Source organism: Hydra vulgaris, chromosome 02 (assembly GCF_038396675.1).
Source record: "Hydra vulgaris chromosome 02, alternate assembly HydraT2T_AEP".
Classification (NCBI taxonomy): Eukaryota; Metazoa; Cnidaria; class Hydrozoa; order Anthoathecata; family Hydridae; genus Hydra; species Hydra vulgaris.
In genome coordinates this window covers 37,104,044-37,126,049 of record NC_088921.1, presented here as the reverse complement: position 1 = coordinate 37,126,049, position 22,006 = coordinate 37,104,044, and the positions used below count along the sequence as shown (strand labels likewise).

The 22,006-nt window shown below is 25.9% G+C and overlaps 1 protein-coding gene across 1 annotated transcript; it reads left to right on the top strand.

The window, feature by feature from the left end:
* The first annotated feature begins 15,246 nt into the window (after positions 1 to 15,246).
* On the top strand, positions 15,247 to 19,152 carry LOC136076043 (caspase-8-like). The gene is made up of 3 exons (XM_065789507.1): positions 15,247 to 15,298; positions 16,995 to 17,756; positions 19,094 to 19,152. The coding sequence occupies exons 1-3, from the start codon at positions 15,247 to 15,249 to the stop codon at positions 19,150 to 19,152; spliced, it is 873 nt and encodes a 290-aa protein (XP_065645579.1).
* Positions 19,153 to 22,006: the final 2,854 nt, after the last annotated feature.

Genomic DNA, 22,006 nt, shown 5'->3' with positions numbered 1-22,006 from the left:
ATTTCATCTAACATAAGTGAGCAAATGACTTTAGATCCTTACTTTTCAGCTTCTATAACCTTGTATTTAAGCGCTGCAAACGCTGGATTTGTAAAACCTGGTTCTGCTGAAACTTTTCCATACCATTTCCTAATTTGTGCTTGATGTGGTAAATTAAAGTTAAATATTTTTCGCACATAATCATAAGCTTTACTTGAATAAAACTGCAGGGTAAGTGCAAAGGATATGGTTTCTTCTGAATATTTAAATCCTTTACCATGATTTTTACACATAATCATTCTTCTGGTTAGAGCTTGAGGAACTTCTGAAAATGTTTTTAATAGCATTTCTTCACAATTTGATGATATTTTTTGTTTTTGACTTTTATATTTTTTGTTTTTGACTTGAATATTTTTACAACTGATTTAAGAGATGCTTTTTTTTTTATTTGAGATTTTTGCTGTTCTGCTTATACCTTCTTTTTCAAAGACACAATTATCTTGTTTCTATGATCTGTTTTTTTTTCTGGAGTTAAACTGCAATCATATATTTTTTTTGGGGGAGCCAACTTTCATGGAGATAGATATAACACTAGTTTCAAAATCACTTATTTCAGAATTTTCAAAAGTTGATCTATTAACAGGAACTTTTCTCTATTTCATTTTCTAATATTGAAAGAAAAAAAAATTATATATATATATATATATATATATATATATATATATATATATATATATATATATATATATATATATATATATATATATATATATATATAGTTATAAAATTTTCAAATTTAATATCAAACTAGAAGGAACCTCTAAGTTGTGTTTACTCACAGAGCTTAGCTAATAGTTCATGCAGCATTTATAAAATTAAAGCATATAATAGCAAAATGGTTATTATATGTTTTAGCTGCTTACCATACAGTTGTGTTATAAACCCTCTAGCACACTGCATAGGGTAACTAAGAACTAAAAGGTACATATTGAACAAACCTGTACAATACATAAAAACATAATTGATTATATACCTTTTTTAAGTGGTCTGGGAATTTTTAAAATCTTTTAGGAAAATAATTTTCCCTTAAACTAACAGTTTGTCCAGTTCTGTCGATATTTTTTTTTTAAAAAATGATCAGAACATATCAAACTGCTACTACTTGGACTTCATTCTTGACGTTGTATTTTGGTCCATTCTTTTCTTTTTTCAGTGTTTGAAGGAAATCTGAAAATTGGTAGCAAAAATAACGTTTGATATTTTATTAAGTTTGTTATACTTTTTGCGCAACTGATTTTATTTAAATCCATTTGTTCACATTGCAAGCGAACTAACAGAGGTCAATAAACTTTAAAATGTTTTTATTTTTAAAAATAATTAAGAAAGTCACCTATGAAATGTTCTAGGAAACTTTCGTTTCAAAAATGATTCATCATCAGAAATTCCATCACTATCACTTCTTTTACTGTCACTATGTTTTCTTTTATTGCAACCAAATGCAATACACTGTCCCTCGCTTGGAATTTTCTCCAGACATTTATACAATGAACATTGTAATTATTTTACTGAAAAATATTTATCATTATTTGAAAAAAAAAAATAATAATTTTCCATACATTCTATCTATGTTAGATATATAAAAACATAAAGTTAAACCACCAAATTAAATAAATAGCTTGTTCACCTAACAATATTTTAACTAAATAATATTTCTCCGTGGGTCCTCCCAATATGGCGCTGGCGAAAATATTTTGGCTTCAAAAATTACGATATTTTATTAGGAGATGCGCTATCCAGTTATAATATAGATCAGTGGAAATTTCATTACAATATTTCATTTTTGTACTTACAAAGTAAAAAATGACGAAAATTTATATAAATTCGTTAAAATAAAACTTATACCAAAATAAAACGTTTACGTTTAAAAAATTAAATAAATTTTTTATATTTTTAATAAATTTTATGTTTAAAAAATTTAAATTAATTTTTTATTAATGCAATTTAAAACAAATTTTTGACTAACGCTCCGTGAAGCTTTACGGAGAGATGAGAATACGGCCCCTAAAAAAAAATGAACTTGATATAATAAACAGAAAATTAGTTATTTGATACTGCATTAGTTACCAAAATTTTTTTATCCTATTTTTATTAAAAAAGCTAAAAGGAAATTAACGAACAATAAATATTTTTTCAGCGCTTTTTTTTGGGTACCAATACCGCTACAGCGGTACATACATATATATATACATGTAAATATATATATATATATATATATATATATATATATATATATATATATATATATATATATATATATATATATATATATATATATATATATATATATATATATATATATATATATATATATATATATATATATATGTATATATATATATATATATATATATATATATATATATATATATATATATATATATATATATATATATATATGTATATATACAGAGGCGGATCCAGCTTTTTTTAGTCTTTGAGATAGCTAACTTCCAGATATGGAGCAAACACCAAAATATTTATATGTTTATACTTATGTCAAATAAGGATGCTTTGCAAAAAATTGCGATGATTGGAGGCTGGGAACAAAAAAACCCCAAATTTTGTGCCCCCCCTGCCCCAAACGTGAGAGCAACAAGTTGATAAAATATTTTTTGTACTGTTCTCAACTAGACTTATATTTATCGATAAATTTTAAGTTTCATAGTATTATCTTTCAGTGTTCAAAAATAATGACTATATAAAATTTATAACCCCATCAAATTGAGGGGGGTTTAAACTTTATATGGTCATAACTTTTAAAAGCTAAAATATTTTACTATGAAATTTAAAATTTATCGATGAATATTAGTCTAGTTAAAAAAAATGAAAAAAATATTTCATCAACTTGTTGCTCTCACGTTTGGGGTAGGGGGGCACAAAATTTGGGTTTTTTTTGTTCCCAGCCACCAATCATCGCAATTTTTTGCAAAGCATCCTTATTTGACATAAGTATAAACATATAAATGTTTGGTGTTTGCTTCATGTCTGGAAGTTAGCTATCTCAAAGACCAAAAAAAGCTGGATCCGGCTCTGATATATATATATATATATATATATATATATATATATATATATATATATATATATATATATATATATATATATATATATATATATGTACGGCGTTTCGCATCTTTTAACTAATTAAGTGCTTCAATAATTCTTATCTACTAAGAAAACAATCCTTAAAAAAAAAAAAAAAAAAAAATTAATGAAATATTAAGTTAAATTAAATAAACTAGTAAGTTTAATAATTAAGAAAAGTAAATAAAAGTTATGTATACATTTTAAAATTTTTATGAAACTTTTGTATTCCCAGTTTTAGAGTTGTTTTTGAAAAAAGCATTATCTTTCGAATTGATTTAACGTCAATTGAAAGTTTTGATGTGCAATTTATTGACGACTTTTTTCTGTCCATATGTACGCTAAAACTATAAGAAATTTTGTTTCCTGCGTTTATTTCTTAATTCGTTTTTACGTCTTTTCGCTTTAAAAATGTTTTTGCAACATTTGGCGAATAAATTTTTTAATAAGATGGAATAAGTTAAATAAAAGAATAACATACTTTGTTTATTAAATGTATTTACCGCATTTGATGTATGTATGAATTAGTTTCTTTTATATTGCCTAATTTCCAAAGTTAATATAAATCACTAGAGATAAGCATTATACGGGTAGCTCTGTTTAAAAAAATGTTCAAAGCTTTAGCTCACAAGATATTAGTGCATTGTTTTATTTTTTAACATGAAAAAAAAGTTGAAATTTTTTTTTTTTCAATACATAAATAACAATTAGTTTTCACGCTTTCCTGGACATTAATAAAAACAGTTAAGTTTTGCAAGGACATTTAAAAAAAAAATTTAAGCATTATCCGCGTTTCTAGCGCAAATTTTAAAGTATTACCTTAATATACTTACTAAAAAAAGTCGCGAAAAAATTGTATTAAAAAATTTTTTTTATATAATATTCTTAATTACTTTTTTCCCAAACTTATATCAAGTTTGGTAGTAGAAAATAACAAAGACCCTAAAAATAAGGAAACAAAAAGAGTAAAATATTTAGGTATGTTACATTTTTGACAACAATTTTCTTTTTTTATTAGTCACTTCTCTGCTTATTTAATTTCAATATTCTATTTTGTATAGTCTTTTGTTTTTATTTTCCAGTATTGCTGCTTTATTACCTAGTTTCTTATAGCTTTATTTTGCCACAAACTCTTAATGCGCTTATTGTATAAAATCGTGTTCAAGTAGTTTAAATTACTTTAAGCCTGGACAAACAAGGCATTCGACCGCAAACGCTTCCTTGGCATGATATATATATATATATATATATATATATATATATATATATATATATATATATATATATATATATATATATATATATATATATATATATATATATATATATATATATATTTATTTATTTATAATTAAATCAGTAGCAATAAATAAAATGTGGGCATAAATAAATCTGCCAGCAAATACTTGGTGGTGGTAAAGACTAGAAGAATTTAATAAATTTGGTAAAGACAGCTATAACCAACTTTTACGTTGTTTTGATTAAACAGGTTATGGAACTTATGATTTTTTGAGAATTATTTATTGATTAAATAAAGGAAATGTTTGGCTGCATTTGTTTTAAAGTTAATTGAGAACAGAAAGTTAAACTAAATAATGTTTTGCGCTCGTGATTTTGTGTCTTTTGAAGGGTTATTGGGAATGACAGTAACGTACTCTTTAAATCCACTAGACTTAAGGGCACTATAAGAAAAAGGAGCAGCACCGTTAATTACTTGACGAAAAATTTAATATACAATTAGATATCTTTTTGGGAACAGATTTAAGAATGTTAAGAGGATGGTTCGAATTAAGATTGATATACAACGGCTTGTCACCTGGTTTTCTATAGAGCTGAAAAAAGTTGATAGACAGTTTGAGCGAAACGATAAGGAAGTAAATAGTTTTTAAATTAGTTTTTATTGTTATATTTAGCTTGAATTTTTCTTAAAAAAAAAAATAATGAGACTTTTCTTTGTTTTTTCTGATTGCAAACCACTAATATTAACATCTCTATATAAACAATTGGTACTTAACCCGTATTCTTTGCTAATTGGCGTGTTATAGGTACTAAATAAAGTTTCAAAAAACACAATATAAACACTTCAAAATATAATTTTAAAATCATTAACAAATTCAACAAGATCCGGAAATCAGATAAATATTTAAATATATATATATATATATATATATATATATATATATATATATATATATATATATATATATATATATATATACATATACACAATGCTAAACAAAATTACATATACCTAAGGGATGTTAACAGGTATATGTTTTGCAAAAATAGGTTTATGTATAAACTTGTTATATTATTACATTTATGTAATAAACAAAATAATGTTTGTGGATATTATATTGGTTGCATCTTTAACAAAATAAAAAGTTTCTTTTGTGCAGAAAACCCTTACATGGAAAAAATTCTTATACTAATCTATCTATATTAAAAGATCATCTAATATTAAAATATTTCAAACTTTCTCTCGTAGAAAAGTATCAGACGTCACTAAAAAGAGGTTAAACCATATTATTAAAAGACATTATAAACCAGTCTCTATCAATTTAGTTTTCTCTTTATTTAAACTATCCAACTTATTTTTTCCTGAAAATCCAACTCCGACAGAGTTCAAATTATTTGTTGTCCATAAATTTGTTTGTACAAGATGTAACTCTTATTATATTGGCAAGACAACTTTCCATATAAAGACATGAATGACTAATCGCTATCAGAGAGACTAAATCTGGCATAATTATTTATTCAAATATCTCGAAAAATAAAATATAATAAAATATAACCAATAAATTGCAAAAGCCAAACATGATAAAACAGAGTAATCATGTTAAATTGACTCTCTCTGTTTAACTTTACTTATCATTGTGTGTATATATATATATATATATATATATATATATATATATATATATATATATATATATATATATATATATATATATATATATATATATATATATATATATATATATATATATATATCCTTAAATATATATGTCTTTAAATTTTATATATATATATATATATATATATATATATAAAATTTAAAGACATAATAAAAAGGATATATATATATATATATATATATATATATATATATATATATATATATATATATCCTTTTTATTATGTCTTTAAATTCTATTTTATATTTCTTTTATTGTTGTTTATGGCACTATAATTTGTGCATAACGTTTTTATTTTATTTTAATATAAGTTAAATTTTAAATTTTACTTAATTGAAGATATCTTTATAATTTAAAACATGCATTAGTTTTAGTAAATATGAATTTAAAGAAAATATTTAAAAATTTGTCTTTTTTATAAAGATATATATATATATATATATATATATATATATATATATATATATATATATATATATATATATATATTTATATATATAAATTATGTCGGTATATTTTAAAAATAGAGTGCTCACTGCTCTTAAAGAACAGAGCAGGAATACATTCGTAAAAACACTTATCTAAATGATAGTTTTCTTCAACAGCTTGTTTCTCCATCAGTTGGTTCATCAGGTAAAATGTCTTAATATTAAAAACTTCAAATTATAGCAAAATTATTTCTCAGGAAGTTGGCAGTTGTTAATCTTAAATATTTTAATTGTATTAATTATTTAATAACTGTAGTATTTTGCAACCAAGAAGTTGGATCAACTATATTAGAAAACTAAAAAAAATTATGAAAATAATTCTTCAGAATTAAGATAATTTTAGACTGGTCACTTGTTTTATAATTTTTTAAAAGCAACTTATTTTAATGTCTGCATTTAGAAATTAATTCAGATTTTTTAAGGATCGTTCACCAGTATAAAACCGCAAATGAAATCTAAAATCAATTTTATAATAAAAAAAAATTGAGGCAAGAACCAAAATGGAGACTTAAAGGAATTGATTCCACAGGAATGGATTGCTAATTTTTATGTCTGAAGCTGATGGGACAAAGCTCCTAGATTTATCAAGTATTTAAACTGGTGAAATCCTTGGTGACATCATAGTAAAAGATGCAAAAAAATCTCTTAGGAATTGAATTGTGAATTAAAAAAAAAATTATCGGCAAAGGCTTCAATACAACTTCATCTAAAACAGGTAAGTTTAATTAAATATAAATATTTGAATGAAGATCTTAAAACTAATCTGTACAGGGATTATCTTTTTTGGGAGTTTCGGGAATTCAGGATAGTTTTTTAATTTTTAGTTTTTGCGGGCATTTAAAACTTTTTTCATACATACAAGTTTAGGTATATGATTTTGTAAAATATTTGCTTTTTAAGTTTTTTCACTCATTATTCGTACAAAAATTATATAAACTTTGGCAAAAAATTAAAACAACTTAGCTGAAAGCAAAGTTAAAAGGAAAATATACTCCGGACTTTTTCCGGATATTTTATCCAAACAATTTCTCGGATATTTAAAACATGACCTATATGATCTATAAGTGTAATAATATAAATTTTCAGGGTAGCACTGTATGTATATCTCTACAGAAGGAATTAAATTGTGCCCTTTTTAATTTGTTTGTTGTAGGCATGTAGGTGAATTACTTTTAAGTCAATGTTGGAAAGGTTTAAAAAAAAACAAAATATTATATAAAAATAGTAAAAACTTATTTTTAAAATCAGGATGTAGATGAACAAGCAAAGTATTATTAACAAGATTGTCTATCCTAGTTCCCTTTATAAAGCAGTTTCATCCCCACCAGGTCCCTGGTACTGCTCTTAAGTTGTTTCTCTGCGCAGCGGACTTGTTTATTAAGGTTAATATTTAAAATTTATAGAGTTGAGAGAGGGTTATAACCACAATTAAGTAGCCTCCTCGTCTGTAGTAGACTCCTTGTTCTTGGGGAGATGGATTAATATTTCTTTATACTCTTTAGATTGTGGTTCAGTCTGGCCTAATTAAAGAAGATTTTCCAAAATCTGAAATCAAAATAAAAGAATTGGAATGATTTGTTGCGTTCACAGTTTCAGCTTTGATCTTAGTGGAAAACTTAGCAAAATTTGCAGAGCAACGCCTCAACTCTATTTGAAAATGTTTGCATGGTATTCAATGGACACACTTGATATTTATCTGAGGAGTTGATTACATTAGCTCTGTTCTCATCTATGATGAGAACAGTAGAAACTAAAAAGGAAATGAAGAAATCCATTCTTATCTTTGAAAACACTTCTGTTGCAAAGAGAGTTGGACTCAACTTTGGGGGGTATAGCAAGCCCTACAATTGGATATAGTACTTCTCTAGATGACCTAAATGGGCTGGAAAAACTCCTGTATATTTCAACAAATGATTGGAATAGTAGAAAAGCCTTTCAAAACGTGAAAGTGGTTTTGACTTAAGGTGGTACTTGGGACAGCAGAGCCTGATGTGAAGTGTCACAAGTTTTTAAGTATAATTAGGGATAAGAAGCATTTTCATTATTTTATGATGTTCTCCATTAAAATATTGGTCACGGTTCATCTAACGTCAATATTTTATGTTTTCATGTTGATCTTTCATTGTCATCTTTAAAATATTTCCGATGAAAGCATTTTTTTTTTTTTTTTTTTTTTTTTTTTGTAATTATTTATTTTGCCCTTTGAAAATGTTTACGTTGCAAATACATTTATGTAAACTATTAGCTGGAGAAAGAAGAAGGCGTATTCAGCCTTATCGCCGAGCCCCTTTTAAAAAAAAAATAATAGCAATAAATTCTACATTACCGTAACGTAAAAATATATATAAAATAAGAAATAGAAACGAAAACCGAAAATAACTAATATAATTAGAAATAAAAAATTAATTTTTTTTTTTTTTAAGAAGTGTTGAAAACAATTGCTAAAATGTTTAATAAAAAATAAAAAAGTCAAAAAAAAAAAAAAATTACTTGAGGATAAAAGACAACAAGAAATGAAATTTCATAATTAATATAATCAATAGATAAATTATTAACATCATCAGTGATATTTTATATATATTTTTTTTTATTTTAAATATTTTGTATTAATTTATATTAATCACTGATACAATTAAATCTATTTTTTATATGATTGTTTTTAGTTTAAAATAAACATTTAAAATTGGATATATCCATAAATAATAATAATCGTTTTGATTCGTCCTTAAATTGCTCTAATGTAGTCTGTTTATTGTTAACAATATCTGGAAATTTTTTCCACAGATTAGGTCCGCGGTATTTAATTGAATATGAAGTTAATTTTAATTTATATTTTGGAACAATAAAATTGTTATCTGAAAACTTTGTTGAGTGTTTATGGTTAGTTTTATTAAAATAAGATTGAAATATTTTTGGAGATAATTCATTTTTTGTTTTAAACATAAATAACAAAACTTGGTGTAAATTAAGTTTATACACATTTAAAACACCGAGCACACGTAGAAGTGGTTCGCAAAGAACACTTCTGTCGGCTCCAAATACTATTCTGCACGCATGTTTTTGTTTGTTGTAGAGTTTCTTTAGCTTTGTATGGTTAGTACTACCCCACACAATATTACAATAAGACAAATAACTATGGATAAAGACAAAATACAATTTTTTCAGGGATGATATATTTAGAAAAGGTTATGCCCTAAACATCATTGCAATGTTATTTGACTTTTTTTTTTCAATACTATTTATATGTGAACACCACTGTAAATTTTCGTCCAATTTTACTCCTAAAAAATTTATGAATGATTCTCTTTTAATAAAAGTGTTATTAATTTTAAGATCTGGTAATTTAAAAGGAATATTTCAGATTTACTTACTTTATGAAAAAGTATATATTTTGTTTTATGCGCATTTAGTGAAAGTTTATTACTTTCAAACCACTCACTAACTTTACATAGCTGTTCGTTAACTATTTTGAAAAGTGATTTAACATCTCTGTGAGAAAAAAAAAAGATTAGAATCATCAGCAAACAAAATTAGGTCTAAAAGATTTGTTGATAAGTATAAGTCGTTTATGTAAAACAGGAATAAAAGGGGTCCCAAGATAGATCGCTGAGGAACCCCGCAAAGCTTTGGACAGATAAATGAAAACTCCTAATGTAAAACAGTCATTATCTAAGGCGTTAGATATTTGATTGGAAATTTCAACTACTGCGTATTCTGTAGAATGCTTATTTTTAAAGCCAAATTGTTTGTAATACAACATATCATTCTCAGTTAGATGATTATAAAGTCTGTGATACATTATTCCCTCTAGCAATTTTTAGAAACATGGTAATATTGATATAGGCCTGTAATTTAAAATATTTGACTTATCTCCAGATTTAAAAATTGGTGTAACACGGGCAATTTTTAACTTATCAGGAACAATACCTGACTTTAATGAGATATTGAAAATGCGAAATAAAGAAGGTTCAATGACGTCAAATACTGATTTTACAATATCGACACTAATTTTATCAAAACCTTCACTTTTTTTACTTTTGAGACTGCTAAAAGCAGTTCTCAACTCACTCAGTTTTAAATCAGTTTCATCCATAAATTTATCAAAAGTTTTTAAGTATGAATCGAATGGAATGGAATTATTAGGAATTTTAGTGGCCAAATCTGGGCCAATATTAGCAAAGTAGTTGTTTAGTTTTTCAGCTATAGTTGATTTTTCATAAACTAACGTTCGATTAATTAAAAGAGTTTTTGGCAGCGTGCTTTTGTTGTAATTATTTTTTCCAATTAAATCCTTAATTACATTCCATATTTTTTTAGTGTTTCCTTTGGTTTTTTCTAATAACTGTGCATAATAAAGTTTTTTTGAGTATTTTTTGGTTTTTTCAAATATATTTTTATAATTTTTGTAAATTATTTCATTTTTATAAGATTTTTTTTAAAGATATTTTATATATAATATAACTAGATCCCAATCAACGCAATTTTGTAAACAGTTTTTAAATTTTTTTTAAGGAGTTTTCATTGATCTGTCGCCGAATTAAGGTGGATTTTGTGGAAATATTGTTTATTAAAAGCTATTTGTAGCTAAGAATGTAGAAAAATGATCCGAAATATCGGTCTGTATTATACCTCTGTAAAGAGGGTTATTATGAAAGTTGTTAGTTATGATGTTATCAAGAAGAGTGGAAGACCTATTTGTTATTCTTGTAGATTTGTTTATTGTTGGGATAAGGTTAATTTGTCGGAGAGTGTTTATAAAATTCTTAGCATGAATATTTGAGGCATAGTTAATCAGGTTGATGTTAAAATCTCCGACCATATAAATATGTTTTTTTTTATTTATAATTTTGTTTAGATATGTGTTAAGATGAGTTTTAAATTTTTTTAAGTTTCCAGATGGCGGTCTATAAGTAGCATTTATAATTGTGTTTCTTTCTGCATTATTTACTAATTCAATGCACAAAGACTCACAATCTGTTTCATTGACGCAGAGATCATTACGTAAGACAAAATTTATTGAATTGTGGATATAAATATGATCATATGTAATTGAATTGTGGATATAAATATGATCATATGTGGATATAAATATGATCATATGTGAATATAAATATGATCATATGTAAATGAATATCGACCACCAGCTAATATACGTTATAAAAATATACTTTACTATTTTTTTCTCTAAAATAATAAAAATAAATGTTTGCATTAGAAAACATATTTTGAAAAATTAAGTTACATATGAAGTAAGAAGCATTTGAAGTAAGTTTCTAAATCACTGTGATTGCCATTGCAATCACAGCTTTCTTACGTGCTCCTTATCAAACTTTATCTGTTGAAAAAGCCAATTATATCATTTCAATGACTCCATATATGGCTGCTGTTGATGTTGCGTTTTACAAAAGATTAATGAAGTGAACAATTACAAAACATTAGTAAAGTGAACATTTTTTAAATATTACTTCTATTTTTATTTATTTAGTATTAATATATAACGCAAGTATATATTGTTTGCAAAATGATATGTATCATTTGCAACTATTAACAGCCGTAAAACTTATATTTTTGAATAGGAAATTAGGAGGCTGATTTTTAGTGAAAAAATGGCTTCGCAGAAAAAAATATTTTCAAAAAGAAAGTCAGATTTTCAATTTTAACCTTAAGACCTTCAATGGAAACGTAGCATTTCGTTTTTGCTATATATTAGGTTGGGAAAAAAGTTTTTTTAGATTTTTTCAAAGAGAATTATTTGAAGGATTTGTTTGTTATTGAGCAAAGTGTTTGCATTCATTACACAGTGCCTATTTTGTTCTACAGAACTGTTTTATTTGTTTTTTTTGAATATCTTTAGTTTTCCCTATATGTCACCCTTAGAAATGAAATACCTAAGTTGCAAAAAGTAAGAAAAAACTAAGAGACATATGCAACGTGTATTGAGAAGGTGCAATAGATGAGCACGCAGCACAGAAGTGATATGCAAAGTTCAAAATCGGCGACCTTAAAGACAACCCACAAAATATATATATATATATATATATATATATATATATATATATATATATATATATATATATATATATATATATATATATATATATTCATATATATATATATATATATATATATATATATATATATATATATATATATACACACACATATATATATATAAATATTCATATATATATATATATATATATATATATATATATATATATACACACACATATATATATATAAATATTCATATATATATATATATATATATATATATATATATATATATATATATATATACACACACACACACACATATATATATATATATATATATATATATATATATATATATATAAACACTAGTGATATGACTTTTTATAAAACTACTAGGAGTGTATAGTAAATCAATGAAATTTTATGTAAAAAGAACGAATAGATGTTTCATTTTGACATATTTTGAAAAAAGGTCACCCCAAAACCAAAAAATCGAATTTTCAATAGGTACACTTTTGTACAGTAAATGAATATTAAAGGCTGAAGATGTTGTAAGAGTCATACTCCTGTTGTTATTTTATTTATTTATGCAACATGTACTGTGATATAACAAAAAACATTATGTGATATATAATTATACAAGTATTACAAAATTAACAGTATCAAAGCGTCTAGTACAACAATATACATAACTGTCTGTGTCTATAGGCCTACTGTGTTTAGTACATGGGTCACATGATGCTCACGTCTCATAAAGAGTCTAGCGCTTATTACTTAGAATGAATCGAAGTTGCAGTTTGTCTTTCTTTCTGCAGGAAGCATACAGGTCTTGCATCACCTTGATTGCACGTTCAGCTATCTGATTACTTCGTTGTATGTCGATGACGGATGGCTCTTTCTTCCAGTGATTTTTGAATGACTGCAATGCCTTTTTGTAAGGCTTCAATACATCAGATAAATTCTTGAAGTCATTGTCATTGTACTTTTGACTACTAAACCAATGTTCTGCCCACTCATATGAAATGAACCTGCAAACCTTCTCCAAATTCTTTCTCGCTTCAGGCATAAGAATGAACGCCAGAATGGCGAGAATGGCTCTTGAGTTCCATCTGGCATTGCTCATATTAGGAATGTTCTGAAAGTGAATCAGAGGGAAGTTTCTTTGTTCTTCATAGAACCTAAACACTCTTGTGAAATGGTACAAAAACTTCATATCGTCTCTCCACCCTGATTTATCAAGAATTTCTACAGTTCCATTCACAAACTTATCCTTCAGTTCATCATACTTATTCAAAAGTTCAGACACAAATGGGTATTCAATGTTTGGAGATTTGGTATCACCCCCAAGTTCTTCGTCCATCACCAGACGGAGAATCCTGTCTAGTACGTGATGCTGACAACCGATAAATTGTGGTATTGTGACACCCTTTAATTTAAACATACGTTGCAACTTCACAACAACTCCATTTCTCTTCCCAGTATTGACGTTTGTTGTATCAGTAATGATCATCTTAATTGAATTCCACAAATTGTATTCATCAATAAGTTTGGCAATTTTTTCAGCAACAGTTTCAGCTTTGCCATCTTTTAAACGCAGTGCATCAAGTTTCACGTCAGTTCTTTCATTCTGAAGTACAACTACCTGATATTCCTTATCATCTATTCGTTTGCCGTCAAAGTGTAAGGACCACTGTTCCATTTTAAGTTGTTGTATCATTTCTTTTTTTAATTTACCTGCCTCTTTGAATATGGACTTGTAAATTGCTGATTGACTTGGAGTTGGAATATCAATACCTTGTTGTGATAATACATTGCATATTTTAGCAGCTTTCTTTGTGGAAACTCCACTTGATGTAACCATACTTACAGCAAATTTACTTTTGTAGTGCTTTCTAGTTTTTTTCTGAGTGTCCTCATCATCGTCTTTATCACCGTCGTCGTCTTCATCATCTTCACTCTTACTTTTGCAGTTTTCAGATTCAGTACCACTGTCTGTGGTAGACAGGACTTGTGATGTGGAAGGTATTGCTGTTCCAGACTGGACTTTCCTTCTCTTGGAAGGGTGAATGGTTTCTTTACTTGCCACTTGTCCTGTTGAGTACCCCACCTGTCCTTTACTTTCTTTTTGTAGGTGGTATAGACGATTATCTTCCGAGGATAACCACTGGCCATTCACTTTCGTGATGTCAAATAATGCATTGAGAACATCATATTTTCCACGCTTGACACATTCATCATAGACCTTCAGCACCTTCATAAGCTTTGCTCTTATCACTTGATCAGACACACGTGGAAAATTCAGTTTATTGTCCCACAATTTTGTAATTTCCTTAGAAATTTGGTCTATTCGTTCTTTTCTTCCTTTAACATATGCTCCGAGAAACTGGTATCTTCCTACGATCTGCAATTGAAGTGGTATTCTGGATTTTTCATCGAGTGAATGTTCTTCTACAGCCACGCTTCCTCTTCTTCTGTGTGACTCTTGAAATCTCACCAAATTTTTAGTCCAAGTCTTCTTGTTCTTTGTTACTGTGGTATGACTTTTCTTGTGAGACATCATATAATATTGTTACGACTTTACGGATAGCTGAGCGTAAATATCCGTTTAATAAAGTCGTTTAATTAATAAAATACTTTAACTGTATAGTAATCCAATTATAGTTCGATAATCCAGTCAATGTTGATAACAGTTCGATAATCCAGTCCGTATCCTAACGATAATGCTACAACTACTTATACTTCGTACACTTACAGCGTCTTTAGTTCGCTACAGTAGTTCCTTATTAGCTCAGTTACACGCAGAGTACTTCATAGAACTATTCACATTATCAACACTGAGCTCTGACAGCAGCTCGCTTATATAATTATTTAGAGCTTCCAGAATGTTCTACTAAGTTCTATAATCTTCTACAGTCTGTTACAGTCGTCTATATCACCGTGATAACACAATGACGTCATCACATAACAATTCCAAGTATTTGCCGGCACACGGCCGTTTCGTTGCCATGGTAACGTGTGGCGTTATATTTATAAATTCATAACAAAATAATGAAATAAATAGAATTAAGCTGAGAATTAAGCTTAAGATTAAAACATCGGTCAAAAATGAATGTATAAAAATGGTAAATCAAATTTTTATTTTGGGGGTGACCTTTTTTTGTTGCAGAAAGCTATTTGGGCCTTTTTCATGATTTTAGGTAAAAGTTCATCGATTTATGATACAGGAAACATTTTATTTGAAAAAAAATTAAAAAGTCATATCCCTAATATACACACATATATATATATATATATATATATATATATATATATATATATATATATATATATATATATATATATATATATATATATAAATATATATATATATATATATAAATATATATATATATATATATATATATATATATATATATATATATATATATATATATATATATATATATATATATATATAAATATATATATATATATATATATATATATATATATATATATATATATATATATATATATATATATATATATATATATATATGGAAGAGTGGGCACAAAATTTAGAAACAGGATTCAACAAATCAAACAACTGAAAACATTTTGCATAATTTGATAGAATAGCACTTTATAATAAAAATGCCAAAACGACTGTTTTATTCAAAAGTTCTAAATAATATTGTTAAAATAAAAATAAACAAAATATTAACATTTTATATAAATTATGGGTAAAGTGAAAAAAATAGCAGAGCAAAAACAGAAAATAGCGAAAGCAAAATTAAAGGTTTTAAAAATTTAATTTTTATTTGCTTTCCTATATTTTGTTTTGCTTTTGCTAAACTCTTCGTTTTACCCAGAATTTAGATAAAATGTTAATTATGTTTTTGTTTTTATTTTAGCGATATTATTTAGAACTTTTTATTCATTTAGAATAGCAAATAAAATTAAGTTTATAAATCCCGAGAACTGATATATATATATATATATATATATATATATATATATATATATATATATATATATATATATATATATATATATATATATATATATATATTTATATGTATATATATATTTATATATATATATATATATATTTATATATATATATATATATATATATATATATATATATATATATATATATATTATATTTATATATATATATATTTATATATATATATATGCAAATACATATGGTGCAGTATAGTTTTACAGCATGAATCACTGAGTGTTCTACCACTAGTCAACTACTGCGGATTCAACATTTTTATTAAACAAGTATTTACCATTATTTTGTTGACAGTTTATTTTGATAATATTATTTTATTAACAAAATGTTATAATAATTATAATATAAAAGTTATAATAAAATAAATGCAAATTGGGAAATTTTATTTGATTTTAATCAGCAATTTCAAGTTTTTTTTCAAAGAGTATCCTATTTGCTAAAACAATAAAATATTTTACTTAGATGAAAGAAACGAGAATTTAATTACTCCTAGTAATTCTAAACCCCAAACCACTCAACCAAAACTAATGAAACCAGGTGAATTTCTAGCTTCAAAATCCAATCATAAGCAACCATCTGAAGACAGTCTAGAAACATCTATTCAAGAAACAAGACCAAAAGGTTTTATTTATGTAGTTAAATTTCTTTGCGAGTCTGTTGCAAACAATAAGCAGACAACCTCGGAGAATTCTGATAAGAATTTTTTTTTAGATTCTCAGTTATATTACGCATTGAATAGTAATCCAGTAGGAATCTGTCATATTATATGCAAAAGCTTTGATGAATCTGTAGAAACTATAGATTTTTATCCATTTACGCGACGCGCTGGTACTCAATATGATGTTATTGAACTAGAAAAAGTATTTTCATGGTTGAATTTTAAAATCAATCTTCATTATGATAAAGATGCTCAGAGCATACTAGATATTATTAAATCTCCTCCTTTAAATGAAGAAAAGATTGATTGTTTTGTGTGTTGTATTTTGTCACATGGTTTCCAAGATGGTGTGTATGGGGCTGATGGTAAAGAATTGGATTTTAGCGATATGCAAGCTGCTATTTGTGATAGTTCTGCTAAATGGTTAATTGGTAAACCAAAACTTTTTTTTATTGCAGCAAGTCAGAGAGAACGGTATGAAACTTCAAATAATTTAAATAGTTTAAAAAGTTTAGATGAAACTTTTGACTTTGCCGACTTTTGTTTTTCTGTGGCTGCAAGTCCAGGTATTTTTTTTCTTATAATTTTTTTAAATATATTTTCTTTTATTTTATAAACGTAAAAGTGCATTATAATAGTTAAATATTATGGTTGTCATTCTATTAACCAAGTTTGTATAAATTAATAACATCAAGATTACTTAATATTTTATCACAGTATAAAATGTCCTTTAATTTAAAGAAGTTTTTTTGCGCATGACATCTATGTAAGTTAATTCTATTAATAGCGATTTCACTAAGGCTGTGCATCTGATGCTATCTCTATTTTAATGAATAAAAACGTTTTTCATTAAAAATATGAAATAAAAATTGTTTATTTTATACATGTTCTGTTTGTGCATCATAAGATTTTAAGTTAAATTTTTTAAAACAACAAATTGACTTCTAATTGTATCAGATGATTTGGGTTTGTTATAGGTTTTATTCAAAATGTTGATGATGATTAGTTGGCGACTATTCTTATTTTTCATTTAAAATAAAATTATTTATAGCAAATAATCCTTTAACTTTACTTGACGAGCTTTGTTTTAAATGAATGAACCTATTTATAGTGTTTATTTTTTTCTTGTGACTGTTTGGTAAGCTGTAGCTAAGGAAGATAAAGATAATTCTTGCAGTAAATATCTATTCAACTATAAACGTAAAAATACTAAGTACCTCTCTTTTTGAGTTGAAAAAGCTTGACTGCTACTGTTTACACTTGATTAAATTGTATTTTTTTTTAACATATCAATAAAGAAACGTTAATTTGGTTCTAAGTTTCGTTGTATTTGAATAATTAGAAATAGCTTAAACCCCTTAAAGTCATAAACGCCTCTATGATCAATGCAGCTTAGTTTAAATTACTTTTAAATGCAAAAAGTTTACTTTAAAAAAAACACTTGTCTACTTTGTAATATTCTAGCATTTAATTATTTTTATTGTTATTGTTTTATTTATTGTTGTTATTTATATTTAATTTTTAAAATTTTTAAACTTGAATCAAAAGGTTTTGAATGTTTTCATAATTAAGGTACTGATTCTTGGCGCCATACGAAACAAGGTTCGTGGTACATTCAAGAACTGTGTAAAGTATTACAAAAATATGCAGTCAGTGAGTCACTATTAAACATGTTAACTACTCTCAACGCTAGGGTATGTAATATAGTGAGCAAACACAGATTTATCTATCAAAAAAATACGGATATACCAATAAAGCAAATGTCAACGATACGAATCATGACTTTGACAAAGCTTCTTCGTTTCAAACCACTAGGAAAGTTCATAGAACAAGATTTTAAGTTAATAAACGAGAATAAGGGTAGTTAATAAAATAAATTTTAGCAATTATATTTTGTTATTAGTTATTCGTTTGTCAGTTCTTATATTTATTGTATATTTTTCTACACGTTACCTCCATTGACTTATAAAGTAGAGAACAGTGGGGCACCATGAACAGCAGGGCAATTTATTTTGTTTGTTTTTTTAACTTTAATATAAATTTTTATATATTTTTAAAAAGTTTTATATATATATATTTTGCGTAACAAACGTAACATTTTTTAAAATATAGATTTAACTTAATTTTTTTGAAATTCTGTAATTTGATTTATTTTGTGAAAAAGAAGTGATCAAAATGAAATAGCAAAAGTAAAGCTAATAATCTATACGCTCCTGAATGTTGTTGTTGTTTGTTTAAGTAAAATGAGATGAACAGGCAAAATGATATGTATCATATGCAACTATTTACAGCCGTATAACTTACATTTTTGAATAGGAAATTATTATTTATTTATTTTTTTTATTATTATTTATTTATTTTGCCGTTGATAAATATTACAAAAAAAAAAATTACAATAAAAGAAAAATCCTGGCCGGAGCAAGAAAAAGACAGGTTGTCTTATCATCGAACCCCGTCACACAAATATTTACATGCACAATAAATGATAAAAGACAAAAAGACAGTATAAATACAAAAACAAAAACAAATCAAATACTTTAGCAATAAAATAATTTGTTGCTAACAATCTTCCAGCAGAATAATTTTAAAAATAAAAAAGTAAAAACGACAGAAAATCATGAAAGTTATAAAAACACAAAAAAAATGCGTTGTTTAATTAAAAAAAAAAAAAGCAATATATGTAAACATAAGTATTTGGGTTGATTATTTAATATCATCAAAAATATGAACGAAAAAGACAATTTTATTTTCGTTATCTTTTTTACTAATGGTTAGAAACCATTTTAATAAAAGCTAAAGAAAATGATAAAGATTTAATTTATTTTCAAGCGATCCAGTCCAAACCTTTAAATTGTTTTCAAAAAATTTGAAATCTAATTTATCGAATTCCATGTTCAGTAAATACCGTTTTAATCATCCTTAAAACTTTGCAAAGTGCAGTTTAAAACGAAGTTTTGTTTTTTACTAAAGATTGGAAGAATTTTTTTCCAAACTAAAGGTCCCCGATATTGAATTTGGTACGAACATAATTTAAGAAGGTTTATGGGAACCACAAAGTTATTCACTGAAAATTTGGTTGGATATTTATGGGAGATTTCATTAAAGTAGGATTGAAATGTTACTGGAGAAAACCCAAGTTTTGCTTTAAACATAAATAACATTACTTGATGAATATTATGCTTATAAATATTTAAAGCTCCAAGCTGACGTACGAGAGGTTCGCATTGTGTTTTTCTATTTGCCCCAAATACTATCCTGCAAGCATGTTTTTGTTTACTATAAATTTTTTTGAGTTTAGTGTGATTAGTGCTACCCCAGGAAATGTTACAGTATGAAAGATAACTGTGTATAAACAAAAAATATAATTTTTTTAAAGACTCGTAATTAAGAAAAGGTTTTGTTCGGTATAACATGGCAACATTTTTTGAGATCTTACCTTCATTATATTTAATATGAAATTTCCATGACAATTTTTCATCTAAGAGCACTCCCAGAAAGTTTGTAGTCAATTCACTTTTAATTATTTTGTTATTGATTAAAAGATTGGGTAGTTTAAGAGGAATATTCTCGGCTTTACTAGGTTTATGGAATAGGATAAATTTTGTTTTCTCTACATTTAATGATAGTCGGTTACTTATAAACCACTCGTTGATCTTATCTAATTCTACGATAAATATTTTAAAAAGAACAGTAATATCTTTGTGAGAATAAAAAAAATTAGTGTCATCTGCAAATAAGATAGTATTTAATACTTTTGATGATAAATATAAGTCATTTATATAAAGTAAGAACAATAATGGTCCCAAAATAGAACCTTGGGGTACTCCACAAGTTATTAAGTTGTTTTTTGAGTCTTTTGTTTCTTTAAGTACAAACTGTTTTCTGTTAGTTAAGTATGTTTTAAACCAAAGTAAACGTTGATTTTTAACACCATAGTTTTCTAATTTTTTCAAAAGAATTTCATGATTTACTGTGTCGAAAGCTTTGGATAAATCAATAAAAACCCCTATTGTATAGCAATCACTATTAAATCCATTTGATATATGCTTAACCAATTCAATTATTGCATGGTTAGTAGAATGATTTTTTTTAAAACCGTATTGATTTTTATATAAAATCTTATTTTCAGATAGATATTTATATAGTCTGTTGTCTATAATGCGTTCAATTAGTTTAGAAAAGCAGGGTAAGACTGAGATTGGTCTGTAGTTTGAAATATTGGTCTCATCGCCAGATTTGAAAATAGGTGTTATTTTTGCAATTTTTAGTTGATCTGGAATATGACCTGATTTAAGGGAGAGATTAAAAATATGGAATAATGAGGGTTAGATAATATCAAAAACAGATTTAACTACATTAACATTAATTTGATCTATTCCTGCACTTTTATTTTTTTCAGACTATTAAAAGCAGTATGTAGTTCACTTTTGGTTAAAATCGGTTCTTCCATAATTAAATCAGTTGTTGCAAGATATGAATCAAAGTTTTTTTGACCAACTAGAATTTTGGCTGCTAGGTTTGGACCAACATCAAGAAAAAAATTGTTTAATTTCTCAATAATAACTTCTTTACGATAAATCATTTTTCCCTCAATAATAAGCCTAATGCCTCACAATCTGAATTGTTTACATTAAGATCTTTACGCTGAATAAAATCAATGGAATTGTGAACGTATATGCTTATACCACCACCAACGCAAATATCGCGCATTTGATGAACTGATGTATAGTTTCTTAACTCAAAATTAGAATTTGTTTCATTGCTTTTAAGCCATGTTTCTGTGAAACAAATTATTTTAAAATCATGATCAAGTTCT